This window comes from Melanotaenia boesemani, chromosome 5 (genome assembly GCF_017639745.1).
Source record: "Melanotaenia boesemani isolate fMelBoe1 chromosome 5, fMelBoe1.pri, whole genome shotgun sequence".
Classification (NCBI taxonomy): Eukaryota; Metazoa; Chordata; class Actinopteri; order Atheriniformes; family Melanotaeniidae; genus Melanotaenia; species Melanotaenia boesemani.
The window spans coordinates 2,638,724-2,659,115 of record NC_055686.1 but is presented as its reverse complement, the minus strand read 5'-3'; the positions used below and the strand labels follow the sequence as shown (position 1 = coordinate 2,659,115).

The following is a 20,392-nucleotide window of genomic DNA, read 5'->3' as shown; positions in this document are numbered from 1 at the left end:
TCATAAAATCTGGATCAGAGCGAGTCCACTCCACTGTGACGTCTTTGGGTAGGTCAGGTGTTGTTCTGCAGGGCAGGATGACAGACTCCGCCCCCTCAGTCACCTTCACCTCCTCCTGATGGTCTGAGAAGACAGAACAATGTTATTCAGTCACAGCTTGTTCATTTTTATTTATTTTTTTTTATCAGGAACAGAGGGAAAACCAAATCATTTTACACCATTTTAAGATGCCTTTTGGGGTTTCTTCAGCTCTTGAAGTGTCCAGAGCATCAGCACAGAGTGAAGCATCCAGCGAGAGCTCTATAGAGACTGACGTGAATCTCCATGTGATATGATCAAGGAGTCGCTTCCCATGTCTGACAGGAAATCGATGCAAATTCCAGCAGAAACAGCAAAAAAGATGCAGTCCTGCAGAGGGTACTCAGGAACCTACAAGAAGGCAGGTCTAAGGGTAACTGTCAGCAGAACGACAACATCAGAGCAGATCTGAGTGTTGTTGATGGACTTCTCCTTAAAGGGAACAGAACCATCCACACTGACCACCTGCCTTGAGGAGATAGAGGCATGGATGAAGCTAAATTTCCTCCAGCTAAACAGTTTGAAAGCAGAAGCCATTCTCTTTGGCACTGCACACCAGCTCTGGTCTTCCACCATCACCAGCATCACCTTCTCTGGCCAAAACATCCTCCTTCCCACATCTGCCTCTAACTTGGGTGTTAAAACAGACCCTCATCTTACTTTTGACACCCACATCAAACATTTCTGTAAGACCTCATTCTTCCACCTCAATAACATCACCAAACTCCGTCCGACACTCCCCCTAGCAGATGCAGAAAAGCTCGTCCATGTCTTTGTCTCCTCCAGGCTAGATTACTGTAACACACTCCTCATCGGGATCAGAGCATTCAGAGGCTGTAATACATCCAGAACAGCGCTGCCAGGATCCTGATGTGGGTGCACAAGCAAGATCATATCACCCCCATCCTGAAAACTCTTCACTGGCTCCCCATCCCACTCAGGATAGAATAGCCCTCCTCACCTACCAGTGGACATGCCTCTCCTTACCTACATTAACTCCTCACACCTCCTCACTCACCCTCCATTATACAACCACAAACACCCTCCAAGTTCCCAGAACCAAGCTTCGTAGCTGCTGCCCTAAGACTGTGGAACACCCTACCAGACCACCTGAGATTCCACAGTTTTTAGAAGTTTTTAAGCAAAACTTGAAAACCTTTCATTTTAAAAAAGCCTTCTGCTAAATAGTATTTTATTAACTGTTTTATTCCTATTTTTTCTGTAAGCACTTTGAGATTCTCTGCAATATAAAGTGCTTTACAAGTAAAATTTATTATTATTATTATTATTATTATTATTATTATTATTATTATTATTATTATTATTATTATTATTATTATTACCCATCATTCCATCATCACAGTGACCAGAGAGGCTGAACAACTACAGGTATGGAGAAATGCAAAAAGTCAGAACAGCCATTTATTGGCCAGGAATTAATGCTGATATTGATAAGATGGTTTCTGGATGTGGAACATGTTTGAAATATCAGGCCAAACAGGCAAAAGCGCCTATGATGATTACTGATTTACTTGAGGAGCCATGACAAAAAGCCGGAACTAATTTGTTCTATTTGGATGGAAGGAATTACCTTCTGGTGACTGATTACTTTTCAGATTATCCTGAAATAGAGCTCCCTGGAGAAGCTCTGCAACCTGTAGGATTTCCCATATGAAAACTATCTTTGCCAGACATGGACTTCTTCAAACTGCCTTCAGTGACACTGGTCCATGTTACAACTGCAGAGAGTTCAGGCACTTTGCTGCCGAGTACGACTTCCAACATGTGACTTTCTATCCCTCTCTATCTTGTAGCCCTTTCTATCCTCAGTCAAACGGCGAAGTGGAGAAAGAAGTTCACATAGTAAAACAGTTACTCAAAAAAGAAATAGACAGCAGCTCAGACCTAAATGAGCAATCAAGCCTCACCACTTGAACATGGCGTCGCCTGCAGAGCTACTGATGGGACGATGACTGCGGACCACTCTTTCTGGATGGTGTCATGGTTGCTGCTCTGCTGGGCCTCCAGTCCCTCATCACGCTCATCTGCTCCACCTGTGGCAATCCTGATTGCTCACTCTCTTCACCTGTGCCCTCCCTACTTAAGCTCACTCCAGTCCCTGCTTCCCTGCCAGATGGTCAGCATTGTTTTTCTTGTTGATGTCCAGCGTTTACTCTTGTTCCCAGATTCCGGTATTTGACAGTTACAGCCCTTGGACTTCTCTTGCTTCATCCCGTCGGACTGCTCCTGCCTAGTGCTCTCCTGGATTTTGACCTGTTTTGGAACGACCACGGATATTCGCCTGCCCCCGCTAAGTAGTCTGCCTCTTGCCCCTGTTTATGACTCTTGGCTTCTTAATTCTCTGCTCCTTTGGATTGTGGACCCTCCTGATTGTTTCTGAAGTCTTTTCAGGATCCTGTACCCTGCATTAGCTGAGGAAGTCTCCACCACTTCTTACCAGACCACACCTTGCTCATCTCCTCCATTACCCGGTCTCAATAACTTACATTGTTTTGTAATCTCAATCACTGTGAGTGTATTGCTGGATTTCCGGGTCCTCAGGGAGACACCATTACAGGATGGTCTCGTGTATGAATGGGGTTCAAGGTGTTTTTTCAGGAAGAAGATTATGTGATAAGAACCTTGTAAATCTCCATCCACTAAATACATCTTCTAAGAGAGATTTAGTATCTGGGTCACACAGTAACGAGGAAATGTTTTGATGCCAATGTGGACGTGTCCAGTGCTGCTACCTCTGCTCATGCTAAGCAAATAAAGTTTTCTGACCTGAACCAGAGTTTCATTAATAATTAAACAACTCAGGACAAAACCAGAACGGAATCAGGAACATCTTCTACCCACAAGCTGCTTCTCACTGTTCTGCAGCATCAGATTGACCTCTGACCTGTATCTACAGCAGGTGTTTCTGCTCACCTTTCACCTTCAGCTCAACATCCGTGACTCTCAGTTCCTCTACTCCATCAGTGAAGGAGCAGGTGTAGTTGCTGCTGTCAGACAGATGTGGTTTTCTCAGAGTGAGACTGAAGTCTGAAGAGTCTAAAGCATCAGGTTTCATTGACGTCCGTCCTCTGTAACGCTGGTTCTGTTCTTCCAGATCACCTTCTTCTCCTCTCTGGTGGACAAATCTAGGATTGAGATCGCTGCGAGTCCACATGACTCTGAGGTTGTCTTCAGCTGGAATACCACGGAATACGCAAGGTAGAAAGACCAACTCCGCTCCCTCATTCACCTCCACCACCCCAGCCAGGGCATGCTGGGAAACTGTGAGGACACAAACAGAAAGACAGATCAGCTGTGGGTTTGTCTCACATTCGTTTACAGCGATTCATTTAATGAAGTTGATGGTGTTAAGTTGGCCGACAGGCAGCAGCTCAGAAGTCAGGAAGAATGAAGAGAAACGCTGGAACCTGGACCAGATAGTGTCCTACAGACCAGATTCCTGATGTTTCACTGTCTGAGAGAGGACACTGTGAGGACAGACAGAGAGGACACTGAGAGGACAGAGAGAAACAGTCTCAGCAGCTTTCATGTCTCATTCCTCGTCTGTCCTCAGCTGAGACAGATCAGTGCAGCAGATGATGGACCTGAAGACATCATATCTTCCAAATCTGCTGATGTCAGAAACAGCACCACAGCAGGACTCTGACTGCTTGGAATCCACCACAGAAGAAGAAGAAGGGGCGTCCCTGTGAAAAAGCTCCACTTCAGCAGCTCCGTGTTGGAGGTCCAGCAGCTCTTCTGTCACCTTCATCAGCTCCTCTATACAAACTCTGAGCAGAGTCAGATCATCAGTGTTTCCATCAGAGACTGAAACATCCAATAAAAATTAAGACAGTCCCCATCCTGCTGTTGTCCCCTGATATCTGATCATATGACTTAAGTTCTCTGGGCCACAGAGTGAGGAACCAGCCAACATCAACAAACCCTTCTGAGATGTTCACATGTTTGTCTTGGACATGTTTTCTGATGGATACATGCATGTTTCAGCTCTGTTTGACTGACAGGTCTGAATAGGGTTGTCATGACACTAAAACTTCACACTTGAACGACACTAAAGACCCGTTTATGCTCCCTTACATACATAAATTGGACGTCCGTTTGAGACATTGTCATACGCGCCGTCCTCATACTTTCATACATTTTTTACATCTTTTTAATTCAGTTCAACCACCAGGGGGCAGTGCTGAGTTCAGAGTTCACTTCCACATTTTGACAGCAGGTCACACTTCTTCGGGGGGTTAGGGTTCTTCTTCTTTCTGTTCCTCTTCTCCTTCTCTAGTTTGTTTCACTGGTTGCATGTCAAAGATACAAAAACTCTGCTTCTGCAATTTCAGGTGGTATTGCTTTGTTTTCTGTGTCAGGTGAGGGATAACAAAGCCCCTTGAAAACAGAACCAAATACAAGCATAATCGACGTAGAAGACAGGCGAAGCTGTCCATTAATCTGCGTCTCCATCTTTACCCTTTTAAACTGTGTTTAGATATAGTCATGGATGACAGAGGACTTCTTACAGCTCAACCAAGACAAGACTAAAGTTTTAATTATCAGGCCTGAAGAAAAGAGAGAGGTCCTCTGGTACCGGATCTTGAAGGCTCCAATCTTGGACTCTGCTACCACACTGCAGTGGCTGACATCAACCAACACTGGCGTTGGAACCGGTTCCATTGTTCTAGAAGAAAATCTTGCTACTTCAGAGAATAGACTACCTGTGCAGCTCAGGCCTGATGCCCTGGGATCCACCTACTGTGAATCCTGCATTGCTAGGCAGCACTGTGCTGAATCTGGACTGGGCTTGGATGGGAGCTGGTCAAAGGTTGTTCATGAAAGCAAAAGTCATTCAGTCTTTCAGAAATCATCATTAAGCCATACACCCATACAATGCCTTCATGCCACCAATTTCATCTGAGTGGTTGCGGACAAAGCACAAGCAGTAACACTTTCAGCTTCCACCGGTGCCTCCAAAACATATATAACACATATACATATATATATATATATATATATATATATATATATATAAGGGCTCTAAATGAACACCTGCCAACTCACCAAATGCAGATTAAAATTTATTTTGGCGGGTCGAAATAAAAACTTTCGCAGGCGATGAATAAATGATGCGTCTTACAAGAGAAAGAGCCGGGCTGACTCTCATCCGGGAGAGTTGAATCTGAAACAGCTGTTGCACCGCAAACAAGGGGCAAGACTTTAGATTGATAGATACACCATGTGACCAATCACAGACTTGGATCATACAATGTTAGGCATGAAAAGGACAGAAAATGGGGGCAGACGATCAGAAGATGTAGTGTACAGACCAAACCAGGAACAACAGAGAAGGGAACTGGATATTAATGCAAGCATGTTGAGAAAAGTGAAGACTGTTGCAGGGATGTAGTATGAAGTAGTGAAGGCTAGCTATTAAGCCTGTCAGCAGAGTAAATCAACAATAAAAAATAACATTTACTCGTCCCCATGAAATAAACCAAATGTCAACAACAACAAATATAATAATCCGTGTTCCTGACATTCATCGCTGCATATTCAGGGGAGAACCTGTCACGAATAATGTCTAACAGTTGCATCCCTCAATACACGTCCAGTCAGTCCCTCATTCTGACAGAAAGCCAGAGGTTGGTCCGGTTCCTCACCGTGGTGCTCTGGTGCATCATTAACATCGTCACAGAGAGGAACGTTGCGCTTTGAATAAGTTCTTTGAAAAACCGGCCCACAAAAATTTGACAAACACTGACTTAAACGAAGGGGTATATACCAGGAACACAACTAATGAGATGCAGATGGAGTGAGTTACCAATCAGAACCAGGTGAGTTAATGAACAGCAAAATAAAACAACGAACCAGAGAAGGAACGACCAAATAAGACAAGAAACCAGACCAGCCAATAAACATGGGACAGTAAAAAAACCAAAAGACACACAGACATGACAGCTGTGCACAAAGTGTGTGCTTTTATATAAACAATGAATATAACTTTCCTACCAACACAAACCATTTATATCTGTCAAACTAGACCTAAACAGAAGTTCACATTCTAAATGAACCATTTGGTCAATAACTGATGAATGAATCAAATAATTTCCTAACATTATTTTATTAACTATGTATAAATGAATGAGGGGACAGATTTTAAATGAAGAAGGCATAATTAACTAGGCTGGTTAGTAACTGATTAGTCTGGTTAGAAAACTTTTAAAAAATGTTAATTAAAACTATTTCAAAAAAGGTATTTAGTGGCCCTTAATCTGCATTATTTTACAGATTAACATTTGGCTATAGTGGAAATTCTGATTTGCAGAATAAATAACAATAAATAAAAACAAAAGGAAACATGGGAGCCAGATCATCATTCTGCTGTCATGATGCTGGACAATACAGGTAAACAAAGACACCAAAACCAACATTTTTCCACATCCACCTCTGAAACTAGTAAAATAAAGAAATGTCCTCTCGACTTGAATTCTGTGCCATCTCGTATGAGTTTTAAGTCCTTTTTAATTATTCCTTTCATAGTCAGAAAGATAACGAAGGTTTGTATTTGACCGGGCCGAGCACCGAGGTGGCGGTGGGGGTTAAAAATAATCTGTAGTTAAGTCAGATTCCAGTCAGAAGAAAATCCATCCCAGATTCCTTCACTTTGCAAGTCATCTGGACTTTTCCAGCAAAAAGTCCAAACTAAATTCTAACAAATGTCCTCACTGCTCATCAGAGAGAACGATGAAGGACGTGAGGATGATGAGAGGAAGCTGATCTTACCGTGCAGGAGGAGGACCATCACCAGCAACATCTTCATCTTCCTGTCAGACTAAGAGAGACTTTAAGTCCTTCAGGACATCAGCAGCTCTGCAACACTTCACCTCCAGAGAAGCTTCTTACCACACAGGCAGCTTTAGGACGACTTGTGAGGAAAGAGGACGTTCAGCTTCCTCATAGTTTCACTCCTGTTCATCCAGTTTGCTTCAGGCTTGCTGAAACTCATCTGTCCACCATGTGTGAACAGGCCCCGCCTCCAGTTCACTACAGTGCAGGTAAACCAGTTTGTCTGCTCCATCTTAGTCTTTCTAGTCCACTTAGAACATAATGAAAACACATGGTTTCAACTGTGCTGCACATATATAATATTAATGCTGAAACAGAGACATTCCACACACAGCAAGAAAATCTGCTCTGTGAAAAGACAAACTAAATACACTCACACACCTGAAACACACCAAAGATACATAAGAACTAAAAATACACTAGAAGAAATGAAATTACTAAAATGCATTAAAAGAAAATAATAGATTAGGATAGACTACAATAAAGAAAGGCTGGTACACAAAGCTCCTTACTTCAGGTCCAGAGTCTTCTTCATGGTTTCCTTCAGACCATGAATGGCTACAGCTGGTGAGGGACAGTTAGCGCATACACGAACCTTCATGCATTACTCCAACACTTGTCATCAAGTTGGTGGTTGAGAAACCACAAGAATCAGGTAGCTATCGGCTGGTAGCCCTCACCCTGATTATCACCAAGTGCTTTGAGAGACTGGTCATGGCTCGCATCCGGTAGCCCATCATCTTCAGCACTGGCTCCCCCAGGACTGTGTGTTAGCCCCCTCCTGTTCACCCTGCTCACATACGACTGCTCAGCGAAACATCTGAGTGGTCTGATTGTGAAGTTTGTGGATGACACAGCTGTGGCTGGGCGCATTGTGAAGAACAACGAGTCTGTCTGCAGGCAGGAGGTGGAACATCTGGAGGGTTGCTGCAGAGAAAACAACCTCTGTATCACCGTGAAGAAGACCAAGGAGATGATTATGGACTTCTGAAGGGACAGACACTTACCCCCTTCTCTGCACATCGGAGAGACCGCGGTGAAAGTGGCCTCCAGCTACAGGTACTTGGGCATAAACATTGCAGATGACCTCAGCTGGAGCAACAATATTTCCTGCTGGCTTCATTCTACAGATGCTGGTGGAGAGCGTTCTCCGCTCCTGCATCACCATGTAACACGGCAGCTACTCTGCAGCAGAGAAGAAGGCGCTGCAGAGGCTGGTGAAGGCTGTACAGAGGGTGTGGGATGCAGTCTGTACACCACCACGCACATTTATACCTCCAGGTGCAGGAAACAGGCTTCCTGCATCATGGTGAACACATGAGGACCTCTGTAGCTCCTGCAGCTCAACCAGGAAATAACTGAAGTTTTAGTCATCGGTCCTGAAGCAGACAGAGAGGAATTGTTTTTAAAACATAAATAACTTTCTTTATACCTGTCTGAAGAAGTATGGAACCTCTGAGTTATTTTTTTTATTTTGACTTTATAGCTCATTAAGGGTGTAACAATTCATTTTAACAACTATTCATATCATGATTCCATATTAGTTCATTTAGAATGATACAATCCGAAATGATTCAGTGACTTGAAATTGATTCAGTATATCTTTGACTAAAAATTCAACCATTGTGACTGCAGTATAAATACCTGGGTACTGGACTGTGTAGGTGAAGTTTCCTAGATTCCTATTGTTTCTTATAAGGGAATCAAGTATAAAGGGAAAATTGGTGAGAGGTCCTGTGTTTGGATCCCGGACAAGCCCCCAATTTCTTACTCCCCAGCCTTGCTAGGTGATATGAGGCGTAACAAAGAATACTGCAGACAGGTGATAAAAAGGGAACTATTGGATTTCATTGCTGCCAGGTAGCAGGAAGGAACGGGTGGTGAATCACATGTGGTCGGGTTAGCGAAGCTGCTTTAAGCAAAAAGACAATATAACAACTATGGTCTAACTCAAAATCAGCCAGTTCAAAATAAAAAACGGGAAAAACCAAAAGGGTGACAAAAAACTGGCCTACTAATCAACAATAATAACAAAAACTGAAGCAGCTTAAATAGCTATGCTTATTTAAGTACAAATTCTATATGCAAAATACAAACCTAAAATCTAGCACAACAGCACATTCTAACTTTTAACTATAGAAGCCAAAGGGCTTTAACTCTTACCAAACAAAGAAAAACAAGACTATCATTCATCAAAACAAAGAACACAAAAGCCAAACAGTTTTAACACAGTTGGAAAAAAGAAAGAACAAAAAAGAAAACATTAGTCTTACTACACCAACACCACCACTCAAAGCACACAGTCAGAATCTCCAAAGTTCAGCAAGGCAAGGGCAGGCTGTATGTGAAAACAGAGAACAGGTGCAGCAGTCCATTATTTCCTGGTGGGTGACAGCTGGAGCAGGGATTGGACCAGCCTTTGTCCAATCAGGAGGAAGGAGGTGAAGGTGTGTCAGTTCCAGCGAATCCTCAACTGGCAGGAAGCAAAGGTGTGTTGAACAGAGCCAAACTCAAGTGAATGATGGCAGACAGGCATTAAATGAGACGGTCATTGGGCATAATGACAGGCAGCCGTAACAGGTATAAAAACAAACAAGTAAACCAGAACTAATGGAAAATGCATTCACATTTTATTTTAATTTAGTTCAACAAACACTCCAGGTTTAATTAACAGGGGTTAAACCATTCCTAGTTTTAGTAAATACAGTCAACGCAAACAATATTTAAACAGTAGGTTTACCTGCTAATTCCTCTGTTTTCGCAACATAATATTTTATAAATGGAATATTAATATTAACAATAAGTGCAACTGACATTGTTTCAGGTTGAACAGGCCGTGGGCGGAGCTCCAGCTGGGTGGAGGGACACAATCACAGCTATTAACCAAGTGACCAAGGAGTTGCAGGAAATAAAAACAATCTTGACAGAAATTAGGACAACAATTTAAAAAAGCATTGTGTAAGAATAAATAAATAAAGGAAATTCTCCTCTTGTGTGTTTCATTAGCGTCACATCACTTCTAGACCTCCAGCCTCCAGTCTGGTCCCGCTCTGCTGGAACGAAGGACCAAAGCTACTTATCTTTTTCTATCTGTGAAGTAGGTGTGCTGCTGCTGTGGCTGCTGCCTCAGTCTGCCTGATCCTGTTTGTGTTTATCTGTTGTTGTTGTCTACTCTTGGACGGGTTTGTACTGGAAGACAGTTCGTTGTGCTTGTGTATCGCACTTGTATAATAACAGTAAAGTTAAGTCTAAGTCTGAATTATAAACTAACATAGCTGAAATGTGTAGGTGTCTGGGGTTACTGGCGTGTCTATGTTTTCAATCATGGCTTCGTGGACAAAATGAATTGTTTAACACAAGTTGACCTGTACTGTATGGGCAGTGGTGTTGGGCTCAATGCCAACCAAACTCATTTAATTTTTGGTGATGTTGTTCTAGAAGATGAGAAAGATTGGCATTTATTCTCACTTCTTTATAATCAAAATAGCCATTTCCCTGTGTGTTACAGCAGGTATTTTTAAAACATCTTATTGAAAAGCATCATAAAATATTTACAGAGCTACATCCTGAAAAGAGTTTGATCCCAAAACATCACTTTATGTTCCATCACCCTGAGTGCATTTGCAAAATTGGTCCTCTGAGGTGTGTGTGGGCCAATCAAATCCAAAATCCTGACTGATGTTGAAAATGGTGTTTGAATTTCTGAGTATTTTAGGATTGATGTGTTAGGTGAAATAAGTTTTACCGCTTGGGTTAAAAATAAAAGTGTTGAATATCATACGGGCCTTGTAGTTTGCACAGATCTTATTGATGAAATGCCAGGACTCTGTAGGATTGTTCAATTTTCTCTAAAAAATAAAGCCTTTTTTTGTATCCCAAATGGAGACTGTATTTGTTGAGCATTTCCATGCCTTTCATGTTATTGTTACTTGGAACATGTCCATTGTCAGACCACTTAAGATACTATAAGTCAGTAAGTTTCCTGGACCTGGAACATTGGGGGCTGAGCCCACACCCTCATAGAGGAATCTCGGTCAACCAACACAGTAAAAACACCTTTTTATTTAAGCTTCTTGAGCATTGTGTCACCTTCTTTAAAGCCAAATACTGTAATATGTGCTTCAATATATATTTATTTCAAGCTTAAATGTGACCATGTCAAAAATCAGTATTAAACTTTTACTGTTCCAGACGTCTGCTGTTTATCTCCACAACTTTCTCTTTAGTGCACATCTTCTGCAACAAAAGGATAAACGTGAACTGTTTCCAGTCACTTGCAATTTTCAGAATAAAGATGATTTTGTAGTATTTACTGTACCTCTCTATCATCTCATCTGTCTTCCTTCTTTCCCTACAGGCTTCATCACTTGTTTTCCTTCCATCATTTCCTTCTTTCCTTCTTTCACTTGTTGTTTTCCATCTTTACCATTACTACTTTTTCAGTAGTATAGCTGAGTTTAAACTAGAGGTGAACTCTGATTTTTCCTCCCAGTCTCGAACACGCCTGTCCTGGAGCAACACACACATACAAGAACCACCAACCTCATTAATACATAAAGTGAACACACACACAAAGGTGAGACCATGAAAGACTGGTTTTGTATTTCAAATATAAATGTATAGTAAGCAACATAAAATGTAAAACACTCTTTAAAACTCTTTAATTACTGACCAGCCAGTGACCTGGAGGTAAACAAAAACAGTAAATAAATTTATAATAAAGCTGTTCTTTATCTATATTTAAACTAAAGCAGCATCTAACACAAACCTCCATTGCTAATGGGAATACTGTTTTCATCTACTACAACACAAACACACACACGTGCACGCTCACACACACACACAGCTGTGAACCAGTGAACCACGTAGACTTCACCACTGGATTTAATGTAAATGTGTAGAACAGAAAAGGGCAGAGCTAACGGTTTAGTACAGCTAGCTTCACCTTCGAAGTATCCAGTACTGTCATGAATGGTCTGCCTAATGTTCATTTAATTTTAAGACGTACAGGGTTTAAATTATTAGTGGTTTAACTGTTTCGTGTGTTGGACCAGAGTCTTGCTGCCCATTGGCAGCGACCACAACTGCAGAGTTTCTCTCTTCTTTAAATAAAAAATACGTCTTATGTCCATTTGACCGCTGGAAACAACACCTGAGTTCAGATTAGGGATAAAACGCCGGACTGTTTGCCAACACGGAGGATTCCCGCTTCAATAAAATTCCTCTGTGATTGGTCATATTGTTGTAACTGTGTTGCATTCACATAAGCCAGGAAATTACAAAACTACCATCTTCTTTAATGTCATAAGCCGGCTGAGAGAATGTAAACTTATTCCTTCTGGGGTGGAAAAACATTCGGGCTTGATGTGAAATGTTCGGGGCTGGAGCCGGGAACGCCCAGGCCAGGCGACGCCCCTGCTAAAAGTCTTTTGATGTACAAATGTCTTATGGTACAGACTTTTTTTATGCTGCGCCAAATGGCTGTTTTGTGTAAGTCAAATGTTATGTTACCTTATTCTCTTTAATGCCCTTGTTGCTATGCCATGACAAAAATAAAACCAGATTCTGTTTTTGCAGTACCTTTTGGTTTATATATATATATATATATATATATATATATATATATATATGTGTGTGTGTGTGTGTGTGTGTGTGTATATATATATAAAGGTTTTAACTGCAAAAGCAGTTGTTTCTGCTAATATCACCCCACAGTGAGACCAGGAAACTGGGTGCTGAGTAAAGCCATCAACAGAAAACACTGACATTCTCCGCTGTGGGACGGCCCGTACCAGGTGTCTCTGACCACTCCAACTGCAGAGTGCTGAAAGATCTTTGTGGTTCCACCTCACACACTGTGAAAAGGTACCAGTGGCTCTTGTTATATAAAATTAATTAGGAAGAATCTGGAAGAGTGAAATGTAATAAAGTTTATAAAGTGAAAACAATCAAGTACTTGCAGCAAGGAGAGTTGTCATCTGACTGACTGAAAATCAGAGGAGACTCTGGGGAACCAAGAGGAAGACAAAAGGTTGTTCGTTTCTGTTGAAAGACCTTACATGACCGTATAAATCTCAGGACTGGTGCCATAAACAACCTGTACTATCTTGAAGGGACCAGCCATCACGTCAGAGTCGAGTCTCTACAAGAACCAGTCTGTACCCGTTACCCTGGTTCTGAGGAAGGACCACGTTGTCAAGGGTCTGAGGAAGGACCACGTTGTCAAGGGTCTGAGGGAGATAAAGGTCATCTTACCCTCTTAGTGAACTTTTAACAGAGCTCATGTATTTGAAGTGAATAAACTTAAAAGTGAATTAAAGCATGATGAGTAAAATGTAAAGAATGTAATAAAGAAAGTGTCATATAGTAACGATCAACGTATAAATGTAACATGAAGTTAAGAATGATGAGTGTGAGTGAAGAAATCTGAACAAAGTGTAAATATGTGAAGCAATCATGGGTATATAAGGAACATTTCTTCCACAGGTATGAAGCTCAAAGCTCCATGAAACACAGTCTCCAGAGCAGATGGGACCTGAGACGAGGCCTGCATGTACAGAACATCAGCAGAATCTAAGACTGACATGAAGGCAGCAGCAGCCTGTCGTTTTTACACTCAAAGGAAAGACGGGATTTTATCCTGAAATAAAAACCTGCTTCACTTTCACCATTTTTACCAGCTGTTGAACATGTGGGGCAAAAGAAAGAGACCCGTCAATCAAAGATCCCAGATATCTATACCATGGTACAAAGTCAGCTGTGAACCCTGCAGAGTACCAGGTGGGGGCGGTTCTGTGGCCCGACCCGGGCATCTGACCACAAAGCAGAACTCTACTTTTATCTGTATTTAGCAGCAGTTTTAGATGGAACGTTGTACTGAACTGCAGTAAAAACCAGTTGTAACTGGATGAGTGTCTGGGTTGGACTGGGAGTCTTTACTAGATCATCCTTCATCTTCTTTAACTTGGAGAGATTTTTATAAGTTTCTGATCTGTAACTCTGGCTCAGTGTAGCAGCTGTTCTGTCCAGGTGTGTAAAAGAAGCAGAGCAGACAGGCCACGCCCCCTTCACTGCTTTATTTCCAGGATAAACACACAGATGTGACGTCTCTGTTCACAGATGTTGACCTCAGTTCTAGAAAGTTCTCATGTGAAAGAAGAACATCAGGAGAAGAGAGAGATGAGATGTTCAGCTCAGTTTAGATGATGCTCTGTGGTGACATCATCATAGTCATCATCCAATCCCTGATCAGCCTGGGTGGATGGAGTCATCACCATGGAGACGGCCAGGTCACTTCCTGCAGACAGAGCAGGTTAGAGAGAAAATCATGATTGATTGATTGATTGATTGATTGATTGATTGATTGATTGATTGATTGATTGATTGATTGATTGACAGGTCAGTGAATGGTTCAGTGTTACCTGTGTCTCTGTGTGGATATAAAGACACCATGAGGAGGGTGGAGATGAAGTACGGACAAAACACCAGCAGGTGGAGGAGCAGCATGAACCCAAGATGGAGGGAGGATGAAGCAGGGGGTGGAGCTACAGTAGTGGGCGGGGATGTGGTTGTAGGTTTACCTGCAGAGAGAATCCCACCTGGTCAGGTGACTGTGGATGAAATAAGTGCTGAAATGAGGGTGAAGCTCCTCACCTGTGACAGAGATCCAGCTGGGTGGAGACTCTCCATGACTGCTGATGCTACACCTGTAGAGACCTTCATCAGACCTGGTAACATGGTGGAGGGTCATGTGACCTGTAGACTCAGTCCTGATGAGGGAGCCATCTTTATAGAAAGCAGCTGGGAGGTTGGAGGGAGACTTTGATTGACAGCTCAGAGTGAGGTCATCTCCCTCCATCACAGGGAGGACAGGACTCTGCAGGATCACTGATCCACCTCAACACAGAGACAAACTACAGCATTTCATCCATTTCCACACAGCTTCATCACCACTAACTCCACAGTCTGATCTTACCAGTGACAGTGAGGGTGATGCTGTTACTGGTTGCTCCCTCTCTGGACTCACACCAGTAAACTCCAGAGTCCCTTGTAAAGACAATATTGATGTTACAGGAAGAACCAGCAGGTTTTCCCCAGCCAGATCCACACTGAGTCCTGGCCTTCTTGGTTGTGTTTCTCCTCACCGTCCATCCAGCAGAGCTGTCGTCCTCCTCACAGATCAGAAACACAGAGTCTTCTTTAAAAAACTGAGATCTGCTGGGACTGATGGTCAGACGAGCTGTGAGGGATGAAATGACACAACAATGATTCTTTCCATGAATGTGACATTAAATCCTCTGAGAGTCTCAGACCTGGACCAGCAGAGTCAGACCTGAACCAGTAAAGACAGACAGAGTCTCTGCTGTCAGACAGGGTTTCTTGGACAGAAGCAGAAGAAGTTTACTAACCTCCGTTTGTTGTGCAGCACAGCAGTGAGATCAGAGCTGCAGAGAAATGACACTCAGCTCAGTTGGAGCTTTAATGACGGCTCTGCTGTGGGAAGCAGCAGTGATCATCTCTCAGCATTTACACACCAACACACATCCAGCAGATGGACTCACCCAGCAGCATCTGGACACATGTTCCCTCCATCCTGCAGCTGGATGGAAGCAGGAAATACCTCCTCTTCCTCGTTGTGTACGCTACATGACAGAGGCTCTGAGAGTTTTTCTCTGCAGCACAAAGCAGGAAACACTGAACAGAGACTAGGATAGAGGTGGTAACACACACACATGCAGACATGTTGGCATGGTAACACACACAGGAAGGATTCTTCTCTCTGATTTTAACTGGTTGGTGTCAGAGTTTCTGATCAACTTCAAGGCTTCATTCGTAGCAAACGTCATTTCTTTGTGTCTCTAACTTTGAGCTTTAATAATAATCTGCTAATCTGTGCAGCAGGTGGACTAATGTTAAACTTTTATCTGTGTGAAAAGCAGCTTATTGTGTTTTAAACTCTTCATTCTTCATATAAGGTGTGACTGTAAAGCAGGTGGTGTGATAACTGTGTCTGGGGTATTTTGGTGACACTGTCCCTTTAAGAGCAGCTCCAGGCTAGACCACACATGCATTTAGGTTTCTGTCACACACGTCAGGTTCAGTGTTGCTGCTTTTGAACACGTTGGGCTGGAAAGAACATCATTGGGCCATGATGGAACTTTTACAACATTTGGCAGGTTTTTCTGGAGAAAATATGAACAAAATAAAAACTTCCACATCTCAATAAACTGTGTCCTTGCTCTTCTATCATTAGTTCATTCACTCTGAAACAGAGAATCTGTTAAACTTGACATCATCAGTCAGTGGTAGTCGCTGGTTAACCAGGTGTCTCTGTGAAATGGTTTTGGTCTCATGGTTAAGAGATGAACCGAGCTGCTCTGAGGTGTGTTGGCTGAAGGCCTTTCTTCTCTAACTAGACCTGCTGTTAAAGGACAGCGTCATGCTGAAGTGGGAACATAAAAATATCCAGAAAGGTCTACAGAGATCCAGCTCAGGTCTACAGAGTCTTCTTTCTTAAGAAGTGACAGATACTCTGGCTGCACAGATCCACCATCACACCGTGGACACGAGACCACGTCCTGCTGACTTCTGCTCTACGCTGCTGTAGTTTTCTTTGTTTTTCTAATGGCGCCTTTCTTTATTACAGAGTCTAACATTTATCTGGTTTCTGAATTAACTCGATAATTTACCAATAAAATAAACAAAAATTTAAAAAATCTGTTTTTTCTAAATTAAACAGATAGTTTACCAAAAAAATACATTAATTAAATAAATAAATTCTTCTGTTTTTCTGAATTAAGATCATTGATTGAGATGATTTTAGAGATAATTTACTCTGCTTGTTGGCACTAATAGCAAATTATTACTGGCTGGATTTACATTCATGTGATTAATTTGTCTGAAACACAAACAGGAAAGTTTGTATTTAAAAGTCCAGGAGCCTCATTTATCAGCGGTCCTTACACACAGGTTAGTGTGTGAGAACATTTCACACAGTGTGTAATTTACCATTTTAGAAATGATCTCTAAATATGAGAAGAGCTCAGAGCTGACAGCACGACCTAGTGGTAGAACAGAGGAACTGCACCATGTCTGCAGGTGAGCTCAGCGTCCACGTCCTTTATTAGTGGAAATAATAATAATAATTACTCACTTATTAAGCTTTTAGAAAAGCTTCAGTAGTTTAAAAACTAACAAAACGTGTGACCGACAGATGAGAATGGAGCATCATTGATCTGGAGTTATTAAATAATATTTAAATCTCCGCTGTGTCATTAGACGATCAGCTGATCTGATCGATGACATCATTTCTGATGCTGAAAGAGATCCTGTTAGAGATCTGCAGGAGAGAGTCCAGCTTCTTTATAAATGATATTATAGTAAATACAACGTCCTCTAAACGCTGCAGACAGGAACAACCAAATCAAATCTAACTTTATTTATATAGTTATTTTAAGACAAAAGTAATTTAAAGTGCTTTAAAAAAAGCAACCAGGTTCAACATGAATAAAGAAAATAATTTAATATAAAAATCAGACCAGAACCACAACAGAAGGTAAAAGAAGACTAAAAACAAAGAGAAAAGACTGTTTACATGCAGCAGGTAAGAGACGCGTTTTAACAGAAGACAGAGTTTCAGCTGATCTGCAGATCTGTAGGAAACTAAAAACAGCTTCTCTACGTCTGGTCCTAACTCTGGAACTTCCTCTTCCTCACCTTCCTCATCATGCTGGGTCTGTAGCTCCAGACCTCCAGCAGGGGGCAGCACAACACCACAGCTTTCCTCCACTGGAACCAGAGACAGTTCATGTCCATCATGGAGGATCAGAGTCTTTATCCTGGATGGAGCTGATGGAGGATCAGAGTCTTTATCCTGGACGGAGCTGACGGAGGATCAGAGTCTTTATCCTGGACGGAGCTGACGGAGGATCAGAGTCTTTATCCTGGACGGAGCTGACGGAGGATCAGAGTCTTTATCCTGGACGGAGCTGACGCAGGATCAGAGTCTTTATCCTGGTCGGAGCTGATGGAGGATCAGAGTCTTTATCCTGGTCGGAGCTGATGGAGGATCAGAGTCTTTATCCCGGATGGAGCTGATGAAGGATCAGAGTCTTTATCCCGGATGGAGCTGATGGAGGATTAGTGAGTCCACGTCCTGAAGGGTTTCATGTTTTAGAATAAAACCCTGATGGAGGATCATAGACTTTATCCTGGACGGAGCTGATGGAGGATCGGAGTCTTTATCCTGGATGGAGCTGACGGAGGATCAGAGTCTTTATCCTGGTCGGAGCTGATGGAGGATCAGTCTTTATCCTGGACGGAGCTGATGGAGGATCAGAGTCTTTATCCTGGACGGAGCTGACGGAGGATCAGAGTCTTTATCCTGGACGGAGCTGATGGAGGATCAGAGTCTTTATCCTGGACGGAGCTGACGGAGGATCAGAGTCTTTATCCTGGTCGGAGCTGATGGAGGATCAGAGTCTTTATCCTGGAAGGAGCTGATGGAGGATCAGAGTCTTTATCCCGGATGGAGCTGATGGAGGATTAGTGAATCCACGTCCTGAAGGGTTTCATGTTTTAGAATAAAACCCTGATGGAGGATCATAGACTTTATCCTGGACGGAGCTGATGGAGGATCAGAGTCTTTATCCTGGATGGAGCTGATGGAGGATCAGAGACTTTATCCTGGACGGAGCTGATGGAGGATCATAGACTTTATCCTGGACGGAGCTGATGGAGGATCAGAGTCTTTATCCTGGACGGAGCTGATGGAGGATCAGAGTCTTTATCCCGGATGGAGCTGATGGAGGATCAGTGAGTCCACGTCCTGAAGGGTTTCACGTTTTAGAATAAAACCCTGATGGAGGATCAGAGTCTTTATCCTGGATGGAGCTGACGGAGGATCAGAGTCTTTATCCTGGTCGGAGCTGATGGAGGATCAGAGTCTTTATCCTGGATGGAGCTGACGGAGGATCAGAGTCTTTATCCTGGTCGGAGCTGATGGAGGATCAGAGTCTTTATCCTGGACGGAGCTGATGGAAGATCGGAGTGTTTATCCTGGACGGAGCTGATGGAGGATCAGAGTCTTTATCCTGGTCGGAGCTGATGGAGGATCAGAGTCTTTATCCTGGTCGGAGCTGATGGAGGATCAGAGTCTTTATCCTGGTCGGAGCTGATGGAGGATCATAGACTTTATCCTGGACGGAGCTGATGGAGGATCAGAGTCTTTATCCTGGAAGGAGCTGATGGAGGATCAGTGAGTCCACGTCCTGAAGGGTTTCATGTTTTAGAATAAAACCCTGATGGAGGATCATAGACTTTATCCTGGTCGGAGCTGATGGAGGATCAGAGTCTTTATCCTGGATGGAGCTGACGGAGGATCAGAGTCTTTATCCCGGATGGAGCTGATGGAGGATCAGTGAGTCCACGTCCTGAAGGGTTTCATGTTTTAGAATAAAACCCTGATGGAGGATCATAGACTTTATCCTGGACGGAGCTGATGGAGGATCGGAGTCTTTATCCTGGATGGAGCTGACGGAGGATCAGAGTCTTTATCCCGGATGGAGCTGATGGAGGATTAGTGAATCCACGTCCTGAAGGGTTTCATGTTTTAGAATAAAACCCTGATGGAGGATCATAGACTTTATCCTGGACGGAGCTGATGGAGGATCAGAGTCTTTATCCTGGATGGAGCTGATGGAGGATCAGAGACTTTATCCTGGACGGAGCTGATGGAGGATCATAGACTTTATCCTGGACGGAGCTGATGGAGGATCAGAGTCTTTATCCTGGACGGAGCTGATGGAGGATCAGAGTCTTTATCCCGGATGGAGCTGATGGAGGATCAGTGAGTCCACGTCCTGAAGGGTTTCACGTTTTAGAATAAAACCCTGATGGAGGATCAGAGTCTTTATCCTGGATGGAGCTGACTGAGGATCAGAGTCTTTATCCTGGTCGGAGCTGATGGAGGATCAGAGTCTTTATCCTGGATGGAGCTGACGGAGGATCAGAGTCTTTATCCTGGTCGGAGCTGATGGAGGATCAGAGTCTTTATCCTGGATGGAGCTGACGGAGGATCAGAGTCTTTATCCTGGTCGGAGCTGATGGAGGATCAGAGTCTTTATCCTGGACGGAGCTGATGGAAGATCGGAGTCTTTATCCTGGACGGAGCTGATGGAGGATCAGAGTCTTTATCCTGGTCGGAGCTGATGGAGGATCAGAGTCTTTATCCTGGACGGAGCTGATGGAGGATCAGAGTCTTTATCCTGGAAGGAGCTGATGGAGGATCAGAGTCTTTATCCCGGATGGAGCTGATGGAGGATCAGTGAGTCCACGTCCTGAAGGGTTTCATGTTTTAGAATAAAACCCTGATGGAGGATCATAGACTTTATCCTGGTCGGAGCTGATGGAGGATCAGAGTCTTTATCCTGGATGGAGCTGACGGAGGATCAGAGTCTTT

General features: G+C 43.0%; 2 protein-coding genes across 2 annotated transcripts in view; both read right to left on the bottom strand.

Moving 5' to 3' along the window:
* Positions 1–20,392, bottom strand: part of LOC121640417 — a 1,195,287-nt gene that overhangs the window by 12,413 nt on the left and 1,162,482 nt on the right. The window lies entirely within an intron of this gene.
* On the bottom strand, positions 43–7,837 carry LOC121640541 (butyrophilin-like protein 1). The gene is made up of 4 exons (XM_041986366.1): positions 7,446–7,837; positions 6,871–7,183; positions 3,013–3,360; positions 43–115 (listed from the first exon to the last, which is right to left on the bottom strand). The coding sequence occupies exons 2-4, from the start codon at positions 6,905–6,907 to the stop codon at positions 96–98; spliced, it is 405 nt and encodes a 134-aa protein (XP_041842300.1). The 5' UTR covers positions 6,908–7,183; positions 7,446–7,837; the 3' UTR covers positions 43–95.

Excerpts from the sequence above, each read along its gene's own strand:
- LOC121640541 (XM_041986366.1), bottom strand. The coding sequence starts at position 6,907 with ATGAAGATGTTGCTGGTGATGGTCCTCCTCCTGCACG. Across the intron at positions 3,361-6,870 it reads GATGGTCCTCCTCCTGCACG|TTTCCCAGCATGCCCTGGCT; the intron begins GTAAGATCAGCT and ends GTGTCCTCACAG. Across the intron at positions 116-3,012 it reads TGTTGAGCTGAAGGTGAAAG|GAGGAGGTGAAGGTGACTGA; the intron begins GTGAGCAGAAAC and ends TCAGACCATCAG.